The sequence below is a fragment of the Actinia tenebrosa genome, unplaced genomic scaffold (assembly GCF_029948245.1).
Source record: "Actinia tenebrosa isolate PJP-AT-01 unplaced genomic scaffold, QUT_ActTen_1.0 PGA_scaffold3__52_contigs__length_22856419, whole genome shotgun sequence".
Classification (NCBI taxonomy): Eukaryota; Metazoa; Cnidaria; class Anthozoa; order Actiniaria; family Actiniidae; genus Actinia; species Actinia tenebrosa.
The window spans coordinates 1,707,632-1,732,153 of NW_028292580.1; the positions used below are offsets into that span (position 1 = coordinate 1,707,632).

At 42.1% G+C, this 24,522-nt stretch overlaps 2 protein-coding genes across 2 annotated transcripts; both read right to left on the minus strand.

Moving 5' to 3' along the window:
- Positions 1-20,151: 20,151 nt before the first annotated feature.
- Positions 20,152-21,334, minus strand: LOC148907651 (uncharacterized; the record flags this gene model as incomplete). Its single annotated transcript, XM_089035684.1, has 1 exon — positions 20,152-21,334. A coding segment is annotated over one exon (1,161 nt), but the record flags the coding sequence as incomplete, so codon positions are not given.
- LOC148907652 (uncharacterized) lies at positions 21,279-22,251 on the minus strand. The gene is made up of 4 exons (XM_089034815.1): positions 22,105-22,251; positions 21,705-21,931; positions 21,435-21,598; positions 21,279-21,359 (listed from the first exon to the last, which is right to left on the minus strand). Exons 1-4 carry the CDS (start codon positions 22,118-22,120, stop codon positions 21,350-21,352), a joined length of 417 nt encoding a protein of 138 aa, XP_088890941.1. The 5' UTR covers positions 22,121-22,251; the 3' UTR covers positions 21,279-21,349.
- Positions 22,252-24,522: the final 2,271 nt, after the last annotated feature.

Consider the following 24,522-nt stretch of genomic DNA (forward strand, 5'->3'; position numbering starts at 1 on the left):
CTTGCAGCAGCTTAGGCCATTTCAAGACGCGCTTATAAATCCTACCTAGGGCTTCTGCGACTTCCCCAGAATCCTTGCTGGTTATGGGTTCGGCGTCCTTATATCTGCTTGCGATATCAACTACGGTCAAAGCGTATCTATAGGTCTTTTTTCTCACCTTATCGTGCGGTAAGAAAAGCAAATCCGCCTGATGAACTTCATTGGGGGCATTTACGGTGAAGCTGGGCCTGGGAATGTACTTAGGCACGGGAAGATAGACCTGCCAGAGGGTTTGTTTTCTTAACCAGTTCTTAGCCGTTTCTTCTGATACCCTGGCCGCGGTCGCGAGTTTCTTGATAGCTGATGCTCCTCTCCAATAGCCTTCAGGCCCATAGTAAATCCTCTTGAGTTTGTCCTCTACGCGGCCCATTATATGAATTCCAAAACAAGATTGATCTTGCGTCCGTTAAAATCCACCGTCTCTCCGTCCACCTTAATGGTGATGTTTATGCTTTCTACCAAATTAGACAAGTCATAGCTTAAAGAAATGGGAGTGTATTCTACCAGGTCAAATGGATTACCTTTGGGCAAAAACTTGGACATAAGAGAAGACTTTTCTCCATTGTTGTAACTATGGACCAAGTCGCAATAGACTTCGTAAGAGGATGCGACTTTCCATTTCACAGGTATGGCTGTGTTGGTAATCGTCTTGCCTGAGGCACATAATAAAGATCCCAATGGGTCAGACTTTCCAAAAGTCATTGAATAATTTGACATATTATGTTTGAGGGTCATTTCGTGCGGCAATCCTGTGGTGAGAGTATAACCGTGTTTTGCTAATTCCTTGGCCAGTGTGATTGGTGTATAATGTCCATCGGGCAGCAATACGGCTTGATAGTTAGATCCTCCTGTATGCTCAGTGACTATGCCCCTAATCAGGTTATACCAAGAATTGTACAAAGAGCAACTTATGAGCCGAACCTTATGGGCTTTAATGGGGGGATTCAAGTAAGTGGTAAAGTCATTCTTGTCGCTTTCCAAAAAGACGATCATTATATTAGATACGCCAAAGCCACGCCTCCCGCCAGCCCTGCGACTCCTACAAAGACCAATTCATTGTCTTTTTGTTTCTTAGAAGGCTGGTAGTAATTCTTGAACTGAGGCTTTCTCATTCTAAAGTCGGGGTGCGCCTGCGCATAGAGCTTAAAGGCGTAGTCTGTGTTTTCGAAGTTCTTGTCTGCCTGCATCTCGTCTTGGTAGTTCTTGTCCAACCAATCCCTGTAAGCTTGTCTCTTTTCATTCCAAGCCGCCACGTCCCTTTGATATTTCTCCAGCGCTAAGTCGTGCCTCTTCCTCTCAGCGTTAGATTCTGCGTTTCTATCACCGCTAACTAATTTATCCAGATATCTACCACCATAATTAGCTCCAGTGAATGCTAAAGCTGCAATAACTCCACCTGCGACTAAGCTAACCATTTATATATTACGCCGTAGGCAGGTACTTTTCCTTTCGTAGGTAATCCTTTAGCATGATAGCCCCGCCTACGGCAGCGGTCATTTTAGCAAAATTAGCGAAGCTCTTGCTTGGGTCTTCAGTAAAGTCTTCTTTGAGCACTTTCTTACCCACCCAACCAATACCCGCAACGATGGAAGTAATAATAGCTGCTTCTTCAACAGTTTTCAACAACGCGGTCGACATTATATTACAAAGCGAGAAGGTTATTACTCCATTTCAGGGATTTTGCTTTTTCTAACCTCCACAGGTGCGTGATATGTTGGTGGTCCTACCTTTTTCGTAGCCCGCCATTGTAAGTAGAGGCTGCCTGCTGCTATAGCAACTCCTAACGCGCCAATGACGTATCCCGGATTCCAAAAGGATCCCTCTTCTTTTTCCTCCACCTTTTCCTCTTTCTTTGCTTTGTTCTTCCTGTTCATCTCCGCGAGCTTCTTCCCCGCGGCAACTCTGCCTGGAGATTTAGCCTTGGTAATCTTTTGCTCGGGCTGCTCTACCTTCGACTCTGGTTCACTCATTTATATCTAAGGACTTGAAGGACTTGATAAGTAACTTGACGACGACTTGAGAATGACTTAAGGACGACTTGACTAAGTACTTGAGAATGACTTAAGGACGACTTGACTAAGTACTTGACAATGACTTAAGGACGACTTGACTAAGTACTTGACAACGACTTGACTAAGTACTTGAGGCGACTTGATCAGGTACCTCAGTAAGTGCTGCCTGGAAGACCTTTTCGACTTCTCTGTCCTTCTTGAAGTCCTTCCAAGAGGCACCAAAGGTGCCCGCAAGTCCCTTCAAGTCAACGTGCTGAGCTACGTGCAAAGCCACAGAGGCGACTGCCATTAACTTACCGCACTTCAAAGACAACCACCCGCAGGTTATCTTAAGTTCTTGGGCGATAACATAGTCCTCGCTTATGTCCTTCCGTAGTTGCTCCACGTCGTCTATGGGCAGCGCAAGTCCGAGAAGCTTGGTGGCAAGTCGGATGGCGGAGTCTGCTACGGCGTCCGTGGTCTTACTTGCAAGGGCGGCCTCGTACCTTTTATGGAACTTTTTGACTTCCTCTTCTGACAACTTATTAACCTGCTCATGGGTAAGTTCCTTGCCTATCATTTCTTTGCACTTCCCAGATGACACAAGGATGTTAAGTTGTTCCTTAAGGTTACTTTCATCTAGCTGCGTGGGGACTTCATCTATCAACTGCTCAATCTCCATATATGTTAATGGAATACGGAAACCTCAAAGAGAAGATCATTTTGGAATGTTGGTGCGTCTTTAAATGCCGCATGTATTCGTGTAACTGTTCCTTGCTTATCTCACCGCCGTAGTCGCTTAAGATGGTTTCCAGGTCACTCCGGCTCGGAGTATAAAATACGACCAGGGAGCCTATGTTTTCCCTAAAAGGCTTAGAGACGCTGGTAAGCTGCTGGGAAAGCAACCAAACGCTGATATTGTCATGCCTACCGCTGAAGGCAAGCTTCACCAACTCCGAAGTGCGTCTTTTTACGTCGTCCCCGCAGGCAATGTCATCCAATATGAGGAGTGTCTGCGTATCTTTAGGGAATTGCTTGTGCCAGAACTTCAAATGGCTGGATAACTCGTTAGGGTCTAAGATATCCACAAAGAAGTCGTCATCGTTCACTCCTATGCCCGTCCAGGTGCGGTTATTCACATAGGTGGGACAAAGTAGCACTATGTAGTCGAAGCGGTATCTAAAGGGTCCTAATAGCTGCTCCACGACGAATTGGGTCTTTCCGCAGCCGGTGGGTCCTACTATCAGAGCATTGCAGGGAATATGGTTCGGATCCATTATATATACGATGGACCCAGTGAAAGCAGTAAGAAGGATTGCCGCCGACGCAAAAGATAAAAGAGACACCATAGAAATGCAAAGGGAGGAGATCGATCGGCTGCGGGAGCGCGTGCAGGAATTGTATGATGAAATGTGCAGCCTGAAGCGCGCGGAAAGGTTTGGTGCCTTGTTGACGATGGCCGGTTGGGCAAAAGAAAGCATAAAGGACTTTATGCGGTATCCCATATAAGGCTTAAATAACACTTAGTTATAATGAAGTGTAAGCAATGTGAAAGGGAGTTCAGCAGCAAGCAAAGATTGCAATATCACGTCGAAAGACGGGTATGCAGTAAGAAGGTAAACAACGTTACCGTTTGCGAAGACTGTGATAAGCAGTTTAGCAGCGCGCAGGCTTTGGAGTACCATCGTAATAAAAGGGTTTGTTTAAAGAATGTATGCGTGCGCTGCGACGAGAACGTTACCGACGCCTGGCACCGACATAGATGCTACGGTAATTACGATCTGCTGGGCGTAGCATGTGAGGAGCACGGTGACGTTGCCGCCCGATGTTGTCCGCAGGAAACCCAAAGGAAGTTAACGCAAAGGAAGAAAGAAATAGACGAAACGTTTATGGAGTTTGACCGCGTAGAAGGCGTAAGGTGGGAAGATAGGGAATATTGGGAGGCAACTTGTGAGCGCTGCGGCTGTCAAAGAAGTGACCAACATATTTGGCAGTGCCTCTACGACGGTCAAGGCGGCTTTAAAGAGTACTTAGATCGCTTTGATGCTTGGCATGCCAGTAACGAGGTGGCAAGGAAAGCCCGTAGAAGTTAGAAAGGGACCTAAAATAGTAAGATAGGGTTTGTGCAAAGAGTCTCAAATCCTGATCTTATTTTTTATGTTGTTTTGTTAGGGATCAACAATACCTCAACAAATCAACAAGAATAATAGGAACCCCTTTTAAAGGAGGTTGCAGGATAATGAATAAGAACCCTTTTAAAAGAAGAGCGGATCGTCACTACCTTTTTTTTTCGTCAAGAGATGTAGTAAAGTACGACTTGTGCAAAGAGTCTCGAAATACGACTTTATTTTTTATGTTGTTTGTTAAGTATCATCAACGTTTAACAAAACAACAAGAATAATAGGAACCCCTTTTAAAGGAGGTTGCGCACTAAGAACAAAAGAGGTCTATGCCTCTTTTCGTGTCCCAAAAGACGTCGATTCATATTCCTAGGTAGTAAAGTACGACTTGCGCAAAGAGTCTCAAATCCCATTCTTATTTTTCTTGTGTTTGTTAAGTATCATCAACAAAACAACAAGAAAAAATAAGGACCCCCTTTAAAGGCCTTGCAATATATGCTAGCCTACGCAGCAGCCTTCTTAGGAGGATTCCTAATCACCCTTTCAATATATGGACTGTATTACGTGCGAACTACCAGCCGACTGCATTACGCCCACTCCTCCACCGCGTAAAAAATACACTTGCCTTCATTGCGGCATGGTATTCCTGGAAGGATCCTTTGTGGGGCATTGGTGCTCCGCGGAGCAGCGGACTTTAGCAGACGTCCTTATGAATGCAGAGGACTCTCAGGCTCCCAATTAACCACGTCAAATACCCACCTGCCATCCTTTTTACCATGACTCATAACATGGGTAACGTCCTGCCCTTCAATGGCGTACCTTATCCTATCGGGCGCCCAAAGGGTGTATGTTCTTTTTTTATTCTTTAAGACCAAGCGCAGGCGGTCTAAATCCTCGAGGACCACGTAATTCTTTATCTCGTAGATTTCCCCCACCTGCAAATCCCTCCAGTGCGTTTGTATAAACTTTAACTCGTTAAATTTATCCTTGTCCATATATTCTATGAAATATCTTTAAGTGTGTTGCCAAAGTCTCCGAGGTTTTAAAGACCTTACAGCACCACCTGCAGGGAATTCGCAGGTGTTCAGCATACGCAGTGATCTCCCTGCAGATTTCGTCGTAGTCGCTGCTTATGAGCACCTTATAGCCGTTTTCTTCATACCTCTGTAAGAGTAGTTGCTGATCTTCAGATAACCTGCCGTTGCCTTTTGGGGTCTTTAGCTCTATGCAGAATCCACAGTAATGTGTATGCGCATTCAAGATCATTAAGTCGGGTTGACCGCGTTGATATCCTTTCTGCCAGCACTTTATACGTTTGCCAACCGAATCCTGCAGTTCACCCAGACCAGGGGCTATGAGCATTTGGGGGTAAAACTTGCGGATGTAATCAACGACTTTCTTATGTAAGTCGAACTCATTTTCTATTTTGAATACCAACTTGTTGGGGCCGTCAAAGCGCCTTTCTATCTCATACTTACCGGTTTTCCTTAGCGTGGGAAGGACGTCACCTAACACCCATTTCCTGAACTTTTTAGCCTCGGCCTTTTCAGATCCGAAGATCAATTCGTAAAGACCTTCCTCCGTCAAATACACGGCATTGGGCTGTGCGTTAAGGGTGTCACGCTGAGTTACACCCTTTAAAGACCTGAGAAGTACCTTATTTTCCTCTGATACGTGATCAGACGCCGCTTTTCTGGAATTTACGTAACCCAACGCCAACGCCACGGACTTCGCTTTAAAGTACAGTTTGTCGCCTTGCACTATGCATTGCAGTTTCGTACCGTTGTTTTCAAATATTTGCAGCATTGTATATCTAAGGAATATTTAACCCTAATATGCAACACTTTTAAGTTGGTTCATTTCTACGCTTAACTGCGCGTCAGACACGACGAAGACGTAGCAGTTTATTTTATCAGCGTCGCCCGCGGAGGAGTTCTTGGTGCGCTTGATCTCCAATGTTATGCCATCCTGCGTATTTACTAGACGTAAACCCTGGCCATGTAGGTCTTCGTCGTTAATGGTGCGCATATCAATCCACAGCGCATACTTATCCTTAAAGAATTCCTCAGGGTTAATTTGGTCGCCAAACTTGCGCATTGCCTCCCTGTACACGTCTGCGGGCTTTATTCCCTGGGAGTAGACCTTGTTTGGAACGCCGTTGATATTCACGCCGACGTTAGTAATGTTGGGGTTGTGAAAGGCCTCGGAGTCGCGCTTACCGGCTTCGTAGGGTTTGGCAAACACCAGCATCAACCCCGTAAGACTTCTTCGGGGGAGGTTAATGCTTTGGTTGATAACCTCATCCGTCTTATCCAAGAAGCTAAACGTCTTATACATCACTACGTGGTCGTAAAGGAATGCCTTTCCGGAGCTGTATTCCATACCGGCGCTACGGGCCAGCTCTTCGCTGTACACCGTTTCGTACTGTAATTCTAAGTTGGTAATAGAGTATGGGGTTGTTGTGGTAAGTGCAGTGCTTAGCCCACCAATGATGTTATTAGCATCTGCTAAAGTTACTTCAAACTGTAACTCGGATAACTGCCTGGGGTAATACACACCATGGTTCGTAATCACTTCAAAGTCCAGTGGTATGACATACTTGCTACCATAGGCTGTCTTTATTCGCTTTGCGTCTGCCACTGCGGTTTCTCCGCTGCCGTCAGTAGGTTGCGTTTTAGTAGGTGTGCGGACCTTACGTAGAATGACACTACCAATTCCCTGCTCTATCTTTTGCGCGCGGTCAAATGCTGTTAACCACAGATCCTTATAGGTGGTATACAGATCGTACCTATTTAAGTCCAAAAGGGATTCCCCGGCGAACTTTACGCGCATTTTAGAAACAATGTTGCGACCCACGTTGTTAACAATAATTCTTTCGTCTGTGGGGTCAGACTGCACCGCTAAGTCGAACCTTAAAGCCAAGGTACCGGGAACCAACACCAAATTATCCGTTAGGCGGGGCACGCCTACATACAGCGTTTCCCCAGGTTTAGCGCTGCTGGGCGTGAATGTGACCCGATGAAAGGTGCGTTCTGCTTTCAGTCCGCCAACCTGCTTAGGTAATACGTTGGGATTTAACTTTGAGCTTATCATATATAATGGAAGTAGAAGGAACGGATTTTGATCCCCTTACCGAAGAAGGTCAAGTAGACATTAACGACGAAGAATATGAAACCCTGCTTCCTAATGACAATGTAGACGGACGAGGCCTTTTTGAGAAATTGCTGAACAAGTATGGCGTCAGGGCCCGCGATGCTATGCGTTCCTTGAGAGATAAATTTAGGTCTAAGAACCCCCACACGCCCATTCCAGAATACTTAGAAATGGAATCCCTTGGCGTGCGGTCGGACTTAATAGCAGACATCATCGAGGACCTAAGGGAGCGATACCCAAACATAAACCTGGCTACTTTGGACTTCCAAATAGGAGACAAAGGGCAGGTTCAAGTTAGAGAATCGGGTAGGGAAAAATGGCACAACCTGTATCAAAGGAAGAATTCCCACCTGCTTAACAACCAACTTCCAAAAGGAGTCACAAATGCGCTGGGAACGCCCAACTTGACCATGCAGCGAGGCTCGACTAGGGAGGAAATGCGACTGGATTTCAATAAGATCTTTAAGGCGGCAGCTAGAGTACCGGCCTTTGCAGGCGGCCATGGAACATACGAAGAATTAAGGGCGCAAGTAGGAACGCTAAGTGAGTCACTCCAAACCAAGACAGAGGAAGTTGCTACGCTGAACTCTCAAAAACGGGAATTGGAGGCCAAGATAAATAAAATACGGACCTTACCAGCACGCCTTGCCGAGCAAGCCTCTTCTGCATATGATTTAGCGGAAGCGCATCGAGAATTGGCCGAGATTACTAGCCGAACGGAGGCAGTTAATAACGACTTAGAACGAATCACCAGGGAGCGCGAGGACCTCTTAAGGGCAAGTGAGGATTTGGCGGCTCTTAAGGTGTCTTTCCAGAATCTAAAGCTGGAAAACGACGTCCTCGAAGAAAGATTTGAGGAAATGGAAGACGAATTCATGAGGGGAAACCAAGCTACTGTTGAAAGTCATGCCGCCGAAGTTGCCGACTTTCGGCAGCGGATATCTAAGTTGTTAGATGAAAAGACCACTGCCGTGAAGGACTTTCAGAATGCCTTTAGCCGCTTGGCTGGTAAGGATGAGCAGCTAGTACGCATAGGAAATGAATTAGTGGAGAGTCACGACAGGGAAAGGCGTATTATAGCACAAATGGCTGAAAAGGATCTGGAAATAAGACAACTTCAGGAGACCATCGAAGACCTGCAGGGTCGAATAGAGCGGCAGCAGGAAGTAGCTGTGGACCAAACTCGCTCCGAAGAGGAAAGGGAGGCTGCTAGGAAGGAAGTAGATACGCTTGAAATACGCCTTGCGGAATTACGGGCGCAAAAGGAGAAGTTGGAAAAAGAGCTGGGGCTTACCACCAAGGAAAAGGTAAAAAGGGCTCTGGTGAAGTATGGAGTGCCGCTGGTATTTGCGGTCGCTATTTCGAGCGTAATAGGAGTTATCCTTAACGCGCTTAAGGCTACGGGCGCGGGCGTAAAGAAATTAGGTAAGGGACTGACGGACTTGGGAAAAAAGATGGCAGCCGGTCTTCCTGGGCTGCTGGGTTCGGTTGTTTCCTTGGCACTTAGGGCCGGCGGTGAACTGTTGAAGTTCGTGGGGAATAACATTTGGATCTTGGTCGTCGCTATTGGAGTGGTACTCCTGAAGAAGATGAAGGGTTGATCTTATCCTTGTGTATTACTGGTGGCTTATCGTCGTCGGGCGCCCGAGGCGTCCTCGACTGGGGATAAGTAAAGATAGTATTCGCACCGCCTTGATAATGCGGAACTAGCGGTATGGCGCTCATGGTGCTAATGGGCTTATGATTCCAAGTGGCATCCGTCGGGGAATTTCTTGACGGGGCGGCATTTATCCGAAGGTAGGCAACGTCGTTGGGGAGAACTTGTAACTTCGCATATTGGCAATTAGCTATCATGTGAAAAGTTACCGGCGTTAAGTCTTCTCCGCTTCTTGGAGGGGGCTCCGACGAGAAATGGGCTGGGTTCCTATTATTATCTTTTTTTCTGTAGGGTAGTAATGGATGGTCATTCTCATCAACGATCCTAAACCCGACATTACACGAATACCCCGTCGAAATGCTAATGGTACATATTATTAATCCCAGGCCCCCAACCTTTACCCACAGCCCGGTGTCAAGCCAATGCTGTTCTAAGTAGTCCTTCTCCTCCAAAAAATGTAGAAACCAATCTTCCTTCGCGTGTGGGTTCATATATTTCAGCAAACATAGTTTGCTTCTAGAGACTCATTACCGTCAAAGTGCTAATGGTCTTGTGATTGTAGATAGTATCTCTCTGATTTTCTATACTATTTATGCAAACGCTCCCGGTGTCATCTACGCGCATTTGCAGCTTTACCTTCCCATGGCAATCGGCGACCATGTGAAAAGTCCAAACGGAATGATTTTCGGCGCTGGCTGGGTTGGGCTCTACGGAGAAATGCGCAGGCTCCCTGTTGTTTGTCCTATTTCTCATAGGCTGCAGTATGCCATTGTCATCCAGGAACCTGAAGCCCACGTTGGCGTGACTGCTCGTGCCAATGCAAATACTGCAAAGGATCAATTTCTTTCCTGAGTAGTTCAAGTCTACAGACATTCCGGTGACATCAACCCAAGAGCTCTGGTTGTATTTTTTCTCGCCTGTGTAAGTCGTATAGACACAATCTACTCCAGCTACGTAGGGGTTGTTCATCGCCATATATAATAGCTCAGACCAATGCTTGCAGCTGCTAAGCCGGCCTTTAGTAAGTTATGGTCATATTCCTCTTCTTTTTTAGGCGCTCGGTATGTTGGCTGCACTTTCTTAGGTGGTCGGTATGGTTCTTTTTTAGGTGGTTGGTGCACTTTTTTAGGCTGTTCAACTAAGTGCCTCCTAATGGTGTCAGAGTTCACGTCATTCACCCCAAACTTCATATCCTTAGTAGCTCGTTGAAGTTTGTTGTTGTATCCTACTACAGAACCAGTATTTATAGATAAATTACTAGGCATTAACCAACAACCCGGGGCTACTGCATAGTCCAGTCGGGCCTTAGAATTTTGTATAGCTAGTTGGTAACGCTGTACGCCCTTGCTAATGTCACCCTCCAAGATTGAACTTTCGAATAAGATCAAGGCTTCGGCTCGCGTCTCTTCTGCGGCGCCGGTATTTCCCACTATACTTGATCGGGTGTTTACTTGGGCTCCAAGGATGGAATACACGTAAGCTTCTATGCTGCGGTTCAAACGGGCAAGACCGGCTTTGGTTAGTCCTTTGCCTTCTGGGGGCATGAAATTAAGATATTGCTTCGTTTGCTCGTCGTTGGTAATCTTGATAATCAGCGGGTTAGCCCCTGCATACTTACCACCCTCGTCTTTGAACAGAGGTCCATCGCGGACTTCCTTAGTGGTCTTAGCATTTGGTTCGAAGAAGGTGCTACTGTCGTGAGTTTCCTTATGATATCCCGTGTTCCATTGTAGATTCAATGCATGAACTTCCTTATCACTTAACACATGTCCACTAATCCCCCAATAAGCCCAAATATGTCCCAGACCATTGTTAGCGCCGGCAGTGCATCGGAAATCCTTCCCTACAACGCCAAACTCCTTACAAAGTCTGTCATAAGCCGGCACGCTGTATTTATTATCTCTTGGATAAAACGTGGCATCTCCCGGCAGCGCAATAACACCCATTTCATGTAGTATTCTTCTAACCGTGAAGTGGAAGTGAAACATGAATATTGAATTCTTCATCAAGTTTGCGCTTACCCCACAACCGCTGGTGGCGCACCAAACCGCAAAGTTCAACTGCTGCGGCCAATAACGCATGTTAGGACCACTTAACCATTCATGAGATTCCTTAGCGGTGGTATGATTAATGGACACGTTCTTGAAGATATCTCGCACCTTTAACGGAAAGGAATGGTCGTTAGAGATCCGCATGTTCAACGTTAGGTCCAGGCTTGGATGTTTATCGAATGACACCGCGGGTATTGGATAAGTACTGGTACCCAGCAATAATTCCTTTGACCAACCTTGTACGGGTTTAGGCCTAGGCGTTACCGTGGGATGCTGCACAGATACCGTAGGCGTGGAATGCTGCAGCTGATTGTCTATTTGCCCCACCAGCGTAGGTTTCAAGTCCGCATTGCTGTACATTCTGGAGCCGTTATAGTAAATACCGTCGGGTCTTCTTTCAAACTTACTAGGGTCTGCATGTGGAAACATCTTCCTAAAGGCCCTCCAGTTCCAATAATCCCTGTTGTCATGATGCGGCTGCTCCTCTATGTTATTTCCAAAAGCGTCGTACATTAGTATATAATGGATGTTATACCATCAGCACCTCCACTTTATCCTGATTTACCTAAGGAGGGCCCCAACGAATTAAACGCCGAGAACTTTCGTCTGAATAAAGCGAACTTAATACTGGCTTACTTGGAAGGGCAAGCGAAACACTACGAAGAGGTTAGGAAAAAGTACGCCAGAGCCCGAAGCATACTACATAAAATCGCGATAACTTCCGGCTCCATGTCCGTGGCGTTAACAGGCACCGGCGTTGCTACTTCGCTTACCGGACCTGGAATAGTCATTGGCATTCCTTTGGCAAGCGTTGGAGCTGTCTGCGGCATTGTTTCCGCTGTTACGACAGGCATTATAAAGCAATTGTCCGGTAAGATATCCAAGCACGACACTCACATAGCCCTTGCAAGAGCAAAGGCTAACACCATCGCCGACTTGGTCTCCAAGGCTCTGCGGGACCGCCGCATAGACGACACGGAGTTTTCTTTGATCCTCGCGGAGGAAAAGAAATACGGCGAATTAAAGTCGGGCAATAAAAAAACCATCGTGAAAGATCTTTCCGAGGAATCTCGCAAAAAGATCTACCAGAAGGCAAAGGAAGATCTACAAAGAAAACTCGCTCAGTAGACATCTGCTTTGAAAAGAACGTAGGGGGATTTCGGCTGCACATTTCATCTTCTCGGAATCCATTCTAACAGCGGATGCTGGGGGTCTATTTTGTAAAATATTTCGTAAATTGCGTCGGGGTAATAAGGAATATCCTTATCCAGCCGACAGAATAACCACTCGGCCCTTTGCATATCTGGGACATGAGGAATACGCCTACCGGTAATTTCAGACAAAAGATAGGGAATGGCTTTGTAATATTTCCCTAGCTTTAATTTTTTCAATGTCTTTCGTAGACTTTGCGGCGAGGGCTCTTCTAAGTGGTCTATGATTTTCTGCGTGTCTAAATATACCGGATGTAAACCTTGGATATGACTCATCCAGTCCCTGAAGTATTTTATTCTCTTATATGGCGTTTTCTTACGACCTCCATTGGCGTAATACTGCTCTTTGGTAGCATTTGGTACGGCATTACGAATATTCTTACCACACTCGTAACACTGTGCTGACGTGTCGTCTTCTATTTGCATTTTTTTACCACAACACCAAAAGGGTTCTGGCTTAGGTACGATAACTTTAGGTCTTAGACAAATTATGCAAAAGTCGTTAACAAACTTCTTACATTCGTGCATTGTATATTTATAAGATATTTTTACCTCCGTTTGCGACCCCAACAGAGCAGCAGTTAGGCACATTTCGCGCTGTCGGCCGATCGCGCAAGACCCCCTGTAGGGCGGGTTACCGACCTCTAAAAACCCACCCCCCCCTGGTGTTTTTCGACTTTCGATTTTTGGCTTTGTCGGCGCTTCGCGACTCCGCCTAACTGCTGCTAACCGGAAATGGCGTTTTCAAAGTTTCACTTCTTATTGGCTACTTTTATTACGGAGATTGAATAGCGGGATCAGTGTATTGATCAATATGCTTCGGAAGACTATTCACATTTAGGGCAGCTATCTTTAGGTCTTTGCTACGTATAAGCCTATTAATTATATCATTATAGTTATCATCAATATCATTATGGTAGCAAGCACTGACCTTACCTTCTAATGGAATTCAATGCGCACTAATAAAATTTGTAAAATTATCGTTCCTGTTCCTTCGTTCCTGTATCAGAAACCATCAAAGGATTAGGACAAGAAAAGACAAAAGCTCGAGCTACAGGAAGTACGCTAGCCGTTCCACAATTAACAGTTGAAAAGAAAAATGCTGCTTCAAAGTGCAAGCTCTGATCAGAGGAACATGGTCTGTGGAAATGTAGCAAATTCAAGGCACTACCCGTGGAGAAAAGGTGGGATAAAGCAAAAGAATTCCATGCCTTTTTCCACTGTTTGTCAAGCTGGCATAGAAGTTCAACATGCAAGAGGACAAGAGTATGTTCAATAGATGGATGCCGTTCAAACCATCATCTGTTGCTCCACACAAAAGGACAAAACAAAGAACCTGCAAAGGTCTCAGCAGGGAGTACAGCTTAAGAACCACCACGACCATCACTTCGCTTACTAGCAGTACAGAGTACCTTCCTTTAAGGACCATCCCTGTTGTTGTAAGAAATGGAACAAAGTCTGTACGTATCAATGCTCTATTGGACGATGGAAGCACCAGGGCGTACCTGAATAAAGATGTTGCAAACAGCTTGGGACTGAAAGGTGAACCATCATCACTGTCTGTAAGGATGCTGAATGATTCCACTGCAAATCCTAAGAGTAAATCAGTTCAATTCACCCTGGAAGGTTGTGACGGTCAAATAAGAAGGAATGCAACGGCATATACTACAAAACGCGTCACCGGAAACATGTTGGCGATAGACTGGGCACATCAAAAAGACAAATGGTCTCACCTAAACGGAGTCCATTTCTCAGTACTGGGTAAGCATTACATTATCGATATGTTGATTGGCCTGGACCTATCAGACCTCTAAAAGAAGTTCGAGGAAAGCCTGGAGAGCCAATTGCCAGATTGACTCCTCTTGGATGGACAAGCATTGGGCCTTTCCAGGGAAATACAGCCACCCACACGTCGTTCTTTATTCACGAGGAAAGACAACTTGACTGTCTGTTGTAACAAATGTGGGAACTAGAATAACCACACTCACTTGCGCTAGTGCGTCCCCAAGATAAGGATGCTGAACAAACTGTATTGGCGACATTGCAACAAGTTCCAAATGGGTACATGGTAGGACTTAGTCTCCCCCACAGCTGCTTTCAGTGTCGTCACGCAGCGCTTTCTCCCCTGAGTAGCGGCTGCTTACCCGAGCACAACATTCCTTTCCTATTGTTTGTGTTCAACCAATTAGATAAGTGTCATTGTGTTTCAAGAACCAATCAAAACGTTTCGAATTTGACAACTTGTAAACATTCGCGAGACTAGAGAAATTATTCTAACACGCATTGAGTGGAAGTTGGAGAAAATCTTTGGAAAATTAAAATTGAAATCGTTGTTAAATGTTCAATGCCCAAATAAAAAAGTATTGGAGACGGAAGTGTTATTTTGTTCGTAAAGAAAGAAAAGATTTCATAAGTTTAGCTATCGACATTGTTTAATTGGCTAATAGTGAATTCGAGTTTGTACTTGCTATCGAGCTCGTACCAAAATATTAGAAGCAAAAAGAAACTGGAAAACATTTTTAAAAAGCGTAATTTAGACTCATGGAAGTTATAAACGAGACGACTCAAGATATAAGAGATTGAATTCGAATATAAAGTCTGACAGTATTTTTAATAAACGAAGATGAGCCGCGCAGATCACTTATTTTAAACAACGAATGCAGTGTAAAGCTAAAGAAAATCGCAAAAAGGCTAGATAACTTTTAAATCTGACACTGTCACACCGTTGAGTTCGATGTTATATTTATTCGCCAATATTTTATTCCTTTGAGCGATTTCCCATATCCAGTAGGCAGATTTTCAAAGAAATCTTGTTTTTCTTGTAAAATCTATCGTATAGCGTCTTTCTGATGATCATTAAACTGTTTGATGCGAAATTCCTTAGCTGCTATCTCGAAGCCTTCGACACATCTTGCTTTCCATATGGCGCGAATGGTTCCTGGTTTTCGAGAACTAAGCCGTGATTGGTTAATTCATAGGAAAGGAATGTTGTGCTCGGGTAAGCAGCGGCTACTCAGGGGAGAAAGCGTTGCATGACAACACTGAAAGCGGCTGTGGGGGAGACAGTTTAAACCGTTACTCAAGACTCATTTATTTTCAAATTTATTTTTTTCTATTACAAACACTAGTGACATATTATAATTTAATTTCTACATAATCTAATATTAAGTTCCATAAAAAATTTTATTACTTATTTTTTTCTATTACAAACACTAGTGACATATTATATTTTAATTTCTACATAATCTAATATTAATTTCCATAATTTCTTTTTTCTTTTTATGTCACCTAGCACACTGTTAATTGCGCTATATAAGAATTTATTACCATTATTATCCATCAAGTCCAGGAAGAAGATGAACGAGCAAATAAAATATGGTATTTACCACACTTCCCTGTAATCAGACTGAACGAAGCTACAACCAAAGTGAGACCAGTGTTTGACGCTTCTGCCAGATACAAGGGACTGTCCCTCAATGATGTTGTTCCCCAAGGACCAAAGCTTCAAAATGACTTGGTCAATGTTCTTATTTTGAGGGATATTTTACAGTCTGGATTAGAAATTTTAGAGAATGAGATGAATAAAATCTTTAATTTAGTATAAAATCTGCCATAAGATAAGAATCTATTGTACATTTTCGATTCTGGTTCTTTGATTGACGGCCGTTGAAATGCTGGTCGACGAACTAGACAATGACAATGACAAGGGTCGCACTAGGGTCGCACTTCATCCATAATGGTTGTAATCCTCTTCAAATGATGCCTTGCCACTGGCTTTGACTGGCCTTCACTGGCTTTTGTCTACTAAAGCACAGGGTTCCCAATAGGAAAACCGGAGGTTTCGAAGTCGGGAACCCTGTGGTGCATCTCTACACTACTTAAAACAGAACGTTCTTGCTATGTTCGGAAACACACAAAGAAACATAAGAAATGGTGTTTACTGCAATGGCGGCTTCAGTGTTCAGGCTAGAGCAAAATTCCCATAAAGATTCCCTTTCGCCATTTCAGGCGGATGTGGCCTTAATTAGTGAAAGCGATAGCGACACCAACAGCCAAACGATCGCGGTTATGCCAAGGAAAAGGAGACAGCGAAGAAATAGCAGTGACGAGCAGGTTTTTCAAGGTGGTTCCCAAAACCCCGAGAATATCAAAGGTTTGTAAGACGATATACTTTCTTCCTTGAAGTTTGTTTCCTTTTCAGAGCCTTTTTTAGGGTGCCTTCCCAAATTACTCCCATCGACGCCTAAAACAAATGCGATGATATGAAACACTGAAGTGATGAGGCAAAATGCCGAGGCGATCGACAAGAGGCAATCTTTTCTCCAGCATTTGGAAATGGCAAAGCAGATTGAAATCTTCAGCAAACGAATCGGAAGGCACACTATTCAGTATTTCAGTATTTACAGATTTCCCATTCTTGAGTTGTGTAAGATGTCTTGCAAGGTAGGTATGAAGCGAATCCCAGAAGTTGCCGCTAGTTTGGACCGCATAAGTAAAAATAACGAGCGCTTTCCAAGCAATATTGCTGCAGCGCAAGCAGATTTACATTCTTTGTGTGTTAGAATACTGCTTCCCACAATCCCCGCTGTCTACTTTTTACTGCGGAAGAGGCAAACATACCGACCAAATCTGTTCCACTAACAAACCTACAAGACATCTTTTGAAAGGCTGACCTCCTGCTTAATGAAACCAGTGCCATCATGAGGGCTGCATCTAACGAAGAACGCATTTCACAGTCAAGAGCAGGTACGGCATAGGTCCGTCAACTGTAAAACCTCAGGTGAAGAACAAAAATCTATTCGAGTGCTCCTGCAAAGTGTACCATAGCTTGAACTTCTGTGCTGACAAAATTGCCGTTGCAGAAGATAATGGTGTCCTGTTCGAGTATGTCGACGCCCTTAAAAAGAAGCTAGCTTAAAGAAAGTTCTAACAAACTTACTACATTTACGTCCTTGTTCTCACAACAACAGAAGAAAATGATGTCAAGTAGTAGTACTGGTATTCGTTACCACCCAATGATCATCAGATCCTGCCTTTCACTTGCTGCCAAGTCACCTTCGTGCTATGAAGAGCTGAGAGATAGTGGCATGTTAAATCTGCCAAATCAACGAAGACTTAAGGACTATAGAAATGCCATCAAACCTCAACGTGGATTTCAGGCAGAAGTTATTGAGGATTTGAAATCACAAACAAACCTATACTTTGATGTACAAAGATATGTTGTCCTTCTCTTTGATGAGATGAAGGTTATGTGTAACCTTGTATTTGACAAAGCTACTGGGGAACTCATAGGTTTTGCTGACCTAGGTGATCCTGACATTAACTTTGGCTTGCTTTAGTTTTCCTTGTGAGATGGGAATGCAAACACTAATGTGTGCTATCGTACTATTAATCTCTTTGCACCCCATCAGTGTGTGTACTTCTTCGCAGATGCTCTCCACTTGATCAAGATCACAAGAAACTGTCTACGTCACTCAGGGCATGAAAAATGTACTAGATACATGTAGAACGATGAGCAGTACATCTTGTGGCAGCATATCTCACAACTTTTCTACCAAGATATAGAAAATGGGTTGAAGCTGCTGCCAAGACTTACATATGATCACATTAATTTAAATTCATATTCAGTTATGAGAGTAAACCTAGCTGCTTAAGTTCCGAGTTTGTCTGTGGCTGCATTCCTACAGTCCTTTGGTCCAACAGACACACGTCCTCTACTACACGTTGTATCTAAAGTTTGTGAAAGATCCGCACACTCTCATAACCTGCAAAGTGGGAACAGGAAAAAAACTCCATTCCACTGAAGCTGCTTTACTGATGAACTGCTTAAGAATATGGATGATAAGATGATATCTGTTATCGTTTTATTGGACATGTCGAAAGCTTTTGATAGTATTCGTCATGATCTGATGATGTGTAAGCTTCATAAATTAGGTGTGTCCGATGCTGCATGCGCCTGGTTTGATAGTTATTTATCACAACGCAAGCAAACCGTCAAAATAGAGAATGCCTTGTCTGAGACCTTGCCCTTAACAGTAGGAGTACCATAAGGGTCTATTCTTGGACCTGTATTGTTTACTCTATATGTAAATGATCTCCTTCATGTTCCAAAACACTGCAAAGCTCTTGGCTATGGGGACGACAATAATTTTTATTTGGCGCTTCCTTCATGCCAACTCTTCGACGCTGTGACTGCTGTTAATAAAGACCTCAGGGGTATTTTGAGATGGTGCTGCGCTAATTCCCTATTAATCAACCAAGACAAGACAACGCTGTTACTCGTCGGTGTCCCGCAACTCACGAGAAGTATATCAGCCTTACCACCTGTAATGCTGCTTGGAAAGGAGATGAAGCCTGCTACTGTCGCAAACGATTTGGGAGTATATATCGACTGTCACCTTAATTACAATGAACACACTGCAAAAACTGTCTCGACTTGCATGTATTTACTAGACGACATGATCTTCAATGCTATTTCTAGGTCTGACAGTAGGCTGACCAAAGAGCATGATGAGTTACAACACCAATCACAATCACACTAAGGAAGACTTAGATATATTTGAGGAAAGATTAATACAACCCAATAGTAATAATTACCCAAAATACTCCACACTTGTTTATACAAGATTGAGCAGAAAGAAATCCAAGACATCTTGGTCAAAAAACCAAAAATAGGTGCAAATTATAGCAAAGTCATAAAGAGCACTCTTTACTCTCCATCAGAGATTTACAGAACAATGACAAAAGAAGACTTTGATAACTTCGAAACTAAACCACTGATAGCTAGTATACTCCCAAGTGCAGAGAACCTTGCAAGCATTTCATTTGTGCAATGTAAATTTGGTAAAGTTCCCAAAGGCTCAATTATTTCCTATCAACAAAAACTGTCCCAGGACTATGTTATAAATGATTTTAGCTGCACTAACTTTCCAAAGCTACCTTTGGATTCTGCTGAAAGCAGATTTGAGAACACTTTCTCAAGTTGCCTGACTCAACAGCAGCAAGCTTCCTTGGATGCACTGAGGGTAAGCACAGAGGCATCACTTGACATCCAGGAGAAAACAATGACTCAAAGTGCAAACAATCTGTGGCATGTGTTGAGAAGCAAACGCATTACCGCCAGTAAGTTTGGAATTGTTGCAAAAAGAGTAAGAGATTTTGAAAACTTGGTAAAGCAGCTCAATCCATCTCGCCATGTTGTAACTGCACCTATGAGAAGGGGAATTGAAATGGAACCAACACCTGCAATGACCTATGCTAACAACTTGAAGGGTGGATCAGTTAATTTATTTCCATCCGGTCTAATCATCCATCCTAAATGTCCATGGCTGGGTTGCAGCCCCGACCGTAAGGTGTATGACCTAGAGGCAGTTCAGAATGGCTCCAATCCTTTTGGGCTGTTGGAAATCAAGGTTGTAAAGGAGGGGGAGACTGACTTTGGCAATGTCAGATACCTTACCAATGATCCTATCACCAATGAAAACTGATATCTACTATTATCAAGTACAGTGCCAGCTAGCCCTGACTGGCCTTGAATGGTGTGATTTTTTTAGTTACATAAGTGACAATCTTTTTGTTTGCAACAAAATTCTTTTTGACAAAGATTTTTTTCAAGAAGCAAAAGACAAGGTTGATAGTTTTTATTTTCAACACTTCTTAAAATAATATCATTTCTTTGAACACTGAAAACCAATGTTTAAAATAATATCCTAAAGAGATTGTAAATACTGGAAAGAATTTCCACATTGCATTTGAAAGTGACTAATAAGTTGACTTATTATAGTTACCACAGTCAACCCATAAAAAAGGGTATTTTACTATACAACTATTGCAGAAAATATGAAAAAATAACTGCAATAGAAAATAAAAAATTCTCAAGGAATAAGTATTTATTAGACTAGTACCATTTCATGGGTTTAATGTGATTTGTATTCCAAATAGCTATTACCAGTTACCGTTGATTCCCATTATTGCCATTAGCTATTAAGGGGCCTTGGAAATTTGTTAGAAGACATGCCACTGTGTACAGTTGGTTGATTGATCCTAATGCATTAAGTGGAACATCAGAATCAAAAAAATGATATCCCTTTATTCTCCTGATGGCCCTTTCAACATGAATTCGAACACTAGCTATTGCTTTGGTTTTTTGTACATCCTTTGTTGAAAACTGAGCTTGACTCTCTAAGAAAGGAGGAATATTGAGCTCTACTCCCTTTTCAAATAAAAGGTCCTCTACATCAAAACCTTTGTCTGCCATAACTGAATCTCCCATTTCTAGCAAATCCAAAATACCACAACACCTAGTGATTTCCTTATCAGATATTGCTCCAGTATATAACCCAGAAACAAAGGAAACTGCCCCATAAGGAGTTATCCCAACCAAACCTTTCAGGGTGGTATTGCTCTTATAGGAAGAATATAACTGAGATTGCAGAAGTAATGAACTAGGGGTCTGAACAAAAATCTCAGTACAGTCTATGATTACTCTAGTCGTTGGATATAGTCTGGTAAAACATTCAGGCATGTACTGATCGACCGCCTCCCTTGAAGGCCACAATGGTTGGCTCCCCAACATAAAATATAAATAATTACACCATGAAGTTATTTTCCTACTGACAGAAGAAACATGGATTTGGAATCTGTGAGCAAGGTCTTGCGCAAATAAACCTAGTCTAAGTCTTACTAAAAACATAAACAGTTCATTTATGACTAGCATATTTCGTGCCCCTGGGCGGCTCTCCCTCTCACCTGTAGCATAACAATAAATCATTCTCTCTGCAGTTGGTTTAACAAAATCAAAAAAAAAATTTATGTGCTCATAGGATGGAAAACCTGTATAAAACCTTATTGCATCATTATCTGTAGAAAACCTTTCTACTCCAAACTTGTATATAGCAAGCTGCTTAGCAGCAACTAGCTTAGAATTCTGAATTTCTACTTCAGCTTGTGCCTTCACTGCCTTGACTTGTTCCAATGCAGCAGCTATTTCTTGTCTACTGTTTTCCAGTTCTCTTGTTTTCTGTAAAAGCTCTAGTTTGAGTGCTTCTAATTCTTCCTGCACCGTTGGTCTTTGGGGTTCACTAGCCTCAGAAATTTTATTGTTGTCATCAATGTCACTCTCGTCAGTTTATGTTTCTCTAAGAATAAAAGAGTCATTCTTTACTTATAGGCAAGCACATAAGTACACTTATGAATGACATTATTGGCCTTACCTGCTGACATTACGAATGATCTTCCTTCTCTTAACAGATTTTGCTGCCCAGTCAAACTGAGAGGGAATAGATCCTCTTTTAAGCAATCGTCTCCCAGCATTGTCAGGGGGAAGGTAATCTTCCTTTTCAAAATGCCTCGAACAAACCCTCGTACTGCTTGTTATCTAGATAAAACAAAGAAAAGGTAACTATAAATGCAGCCTGAACGCTCAAATGAGGCAGTAAAAACCAATGAATAATGACAGTTAAATTTTTATTTCAAAATCTTACCTTGAAATAAGGTCCTTCGTCTCTTCGAATCTTAACTAACCAATGTTTGCGAAGTTCTTGGCTTTCTTTTCCACCCGGAATGCGATGAAACAGCAGCTCTTTGTGATATCTTGAATCACCATTACACTGAGGGACACAGCAGTGGTAGCAAGATTTCTTTTTAGGCTTCGAAGTGGAAGAAAACTGTATCTCATCGTGAGACTGAGTTTGTTCATTCGTTGAATCACCTAGCCGTAGAAAAGACCCAAAAGTTTAAGTAAAAATATCAATCATAGCAGTGGTATGGACTCGAATTTCTCTTTCCATTTAAACCCTCTTTAGTATGAAGTTAACTTCTTCGTTTTTTATCATAAAAAGCCGCCGATTAGTTTGTTTAAAAGATAGTTTTTTTCAGACATACCTTCGTTAGCAGCCATTTTGTTTCTACTCCGACGCCGAAGCCGGCCGCAAAAGCGACGAACTCCACTCCAAACCGCGACGAATTCCACTTAGAACCCTCACTTTACAGACAAGTTCGAGTTGTATTAACTGAATATCTAGAAACGGAATGCTCTTGGGCCTGTATTAACTATAATTCTTTGTTTGAAAGCACGCTTGTATGACCTTTAGATCTCTGTTGTTTACTGGAGAGCTTGCTCTCCAGTATGGCGTTGCTATGCGGTATCCAAGCACGTGATCTCTAGCTGCAAAAGGCCTATTGCATTCATAATAATGCTGTAAATAACCGTAACCATATTGTTAACCCTGACGCTAATCCACCTAACCCTGTTCTAACTGGTAATGATGCTAATAACGGTAAGCAGAAAATCAAGAAAATAAAAAGAGATAGTTCAAAGAAAAATGCCAGTGGTAATAAGACAAGTAATAATAAAGGCATAACCCTTGAATTCAATGCTGTCAACCAGAAAAACTATATGGGATATACTTATGTGGTGGTTGATACATAGGATTAGATCATGTAAATAGTAATACAGTACGTATAAATATAATTCAATAATCATAAATATATAATGTATATATAGATACCTATCGATGTTGTAATCTTTATATTTTAGTCTACTTTTCCACCAATTACTCTTTGTAAATTCAGATATTTGCGTTACCTAGCTCGTTTAGCTTTATTAGTTATTCTAGGTAACCTCTACCATTCTTCTGTAAATACGCTTATATCTATATTTTCTCTATTGTAATCTCTGGTATGAATAAAGCACATTGTATTGTATTGTATTGATGATGAGGCTGATCATGAGGGGCACAACCAAGAAAAGCTACCATCAAAGCGAAAAAGAACACCAGCTAAAAAATGTTTAGACTTTGATTTTGATTATTACCTATACTTGTCTAACAATCTAATTTCAGCAATCAATATTAAGCCTACAGATACTACTTTTAAACAATGTAATAGCTGTTATGACATAATATTACTATAGTTTTTTAAACAATATAAAGGATATGCTTATGTGGTGGTTAACAAATGATGAGGTTGAAGGGCACAACCAAGAAAAGCTACCATCAAAACAAAAAAGTCTAGATAGAAAAAATATATATAGATAAAAATAGATTTTGATTACGTACTGTTTAATAAACGAGCAGGAGTGTTTTATCGGGTATAAAACACGAGGCGTAGCCGGGTGGTTTTAGACCCGATAAAACACGATCTGCGAGTTTATTGAACGGCTTAGAAAACTCATGATGTATGTTCTCATATTGTACAGAATTCTTTACGAAATGAACCAAGTTTGATAGAGAAAATCCAAGTTAAAGTTTATGCAAATGAAGACGAATCTATATCACATATAAAACCTCCTTCATGGTCATGATTTCTTTTGTGTTTTCTTCATGAATTATTAATGAGTTTTCTAATAACTGTCTAGCAAAATAATTTTAGCAATCAATATCAAGGCTATTCAGACACTTTTTTTTCTTTTTAAACAAAAATTTATTGATTAGATTTACTTTTTTCAAATAACTTATATTTAAGATGATGATGATAACGAATTGATAAGCCTGTTGTATGAAAGACCAAATTTATCATGAAAACTAAATTAAATGAAAAAATTTATTTTTGATGAAATTATGATAAATTTGATATGACTATGATAATTAGATGCGTATTTATAGTTCTTGTCATTAAGAAACCTTCAATAATTTTTTTTAGAATATATTTCACAAATTTTATTTTTTGATTTGATATAATCAATACTGGCATTGATTTTTTATTTTATTACATCCATTTTGAAATCACAAGCAAATCCTGCAATCTGATTGGTTCCCTGCAGCAGTGATTTCAGCATAAATTGCACGATTTTGAGCTCTAAATTGCACGATTTTGCACATCAACTGATATGAACCAATCACAAGAGAGACATGTCATTTTCTAGCCAATTATATCAAGCAATCCATCTGAGTGTTGAGCTCACCGCTTCTTGCAAAAAAAAAAGCCACGGCTCAAAAAAAAATTTTCTGAAGAACGATTTTACCGTCTAAAGTCTTAAGAAAAGACTTAAAAAGCCGTAAAAAGGACTTAAAAAGACCAACTGATCACTTAAAATCGTCAAAAGCATCTTTGTAAAGTAACTGCTTAAGTAAGTTGAAGATATTACAGTTAAAAGCAGTGGGGGAAAATGCAATCGGCATCTTTTGAATGTGACCTTTTGGCGATTGATCGTGGAAAGTGGTTTCCTTTTCAATCTTTAAAGCATAACAACACATCGAAAATACAGTCATTAAAAGAAGTTTTTCCTAAGAAGAAGATTTTTGCTGAGCTACGTGACTTCTTAAGGACAACCGAAGGACTAAACAACCTTTGATTTTTGCT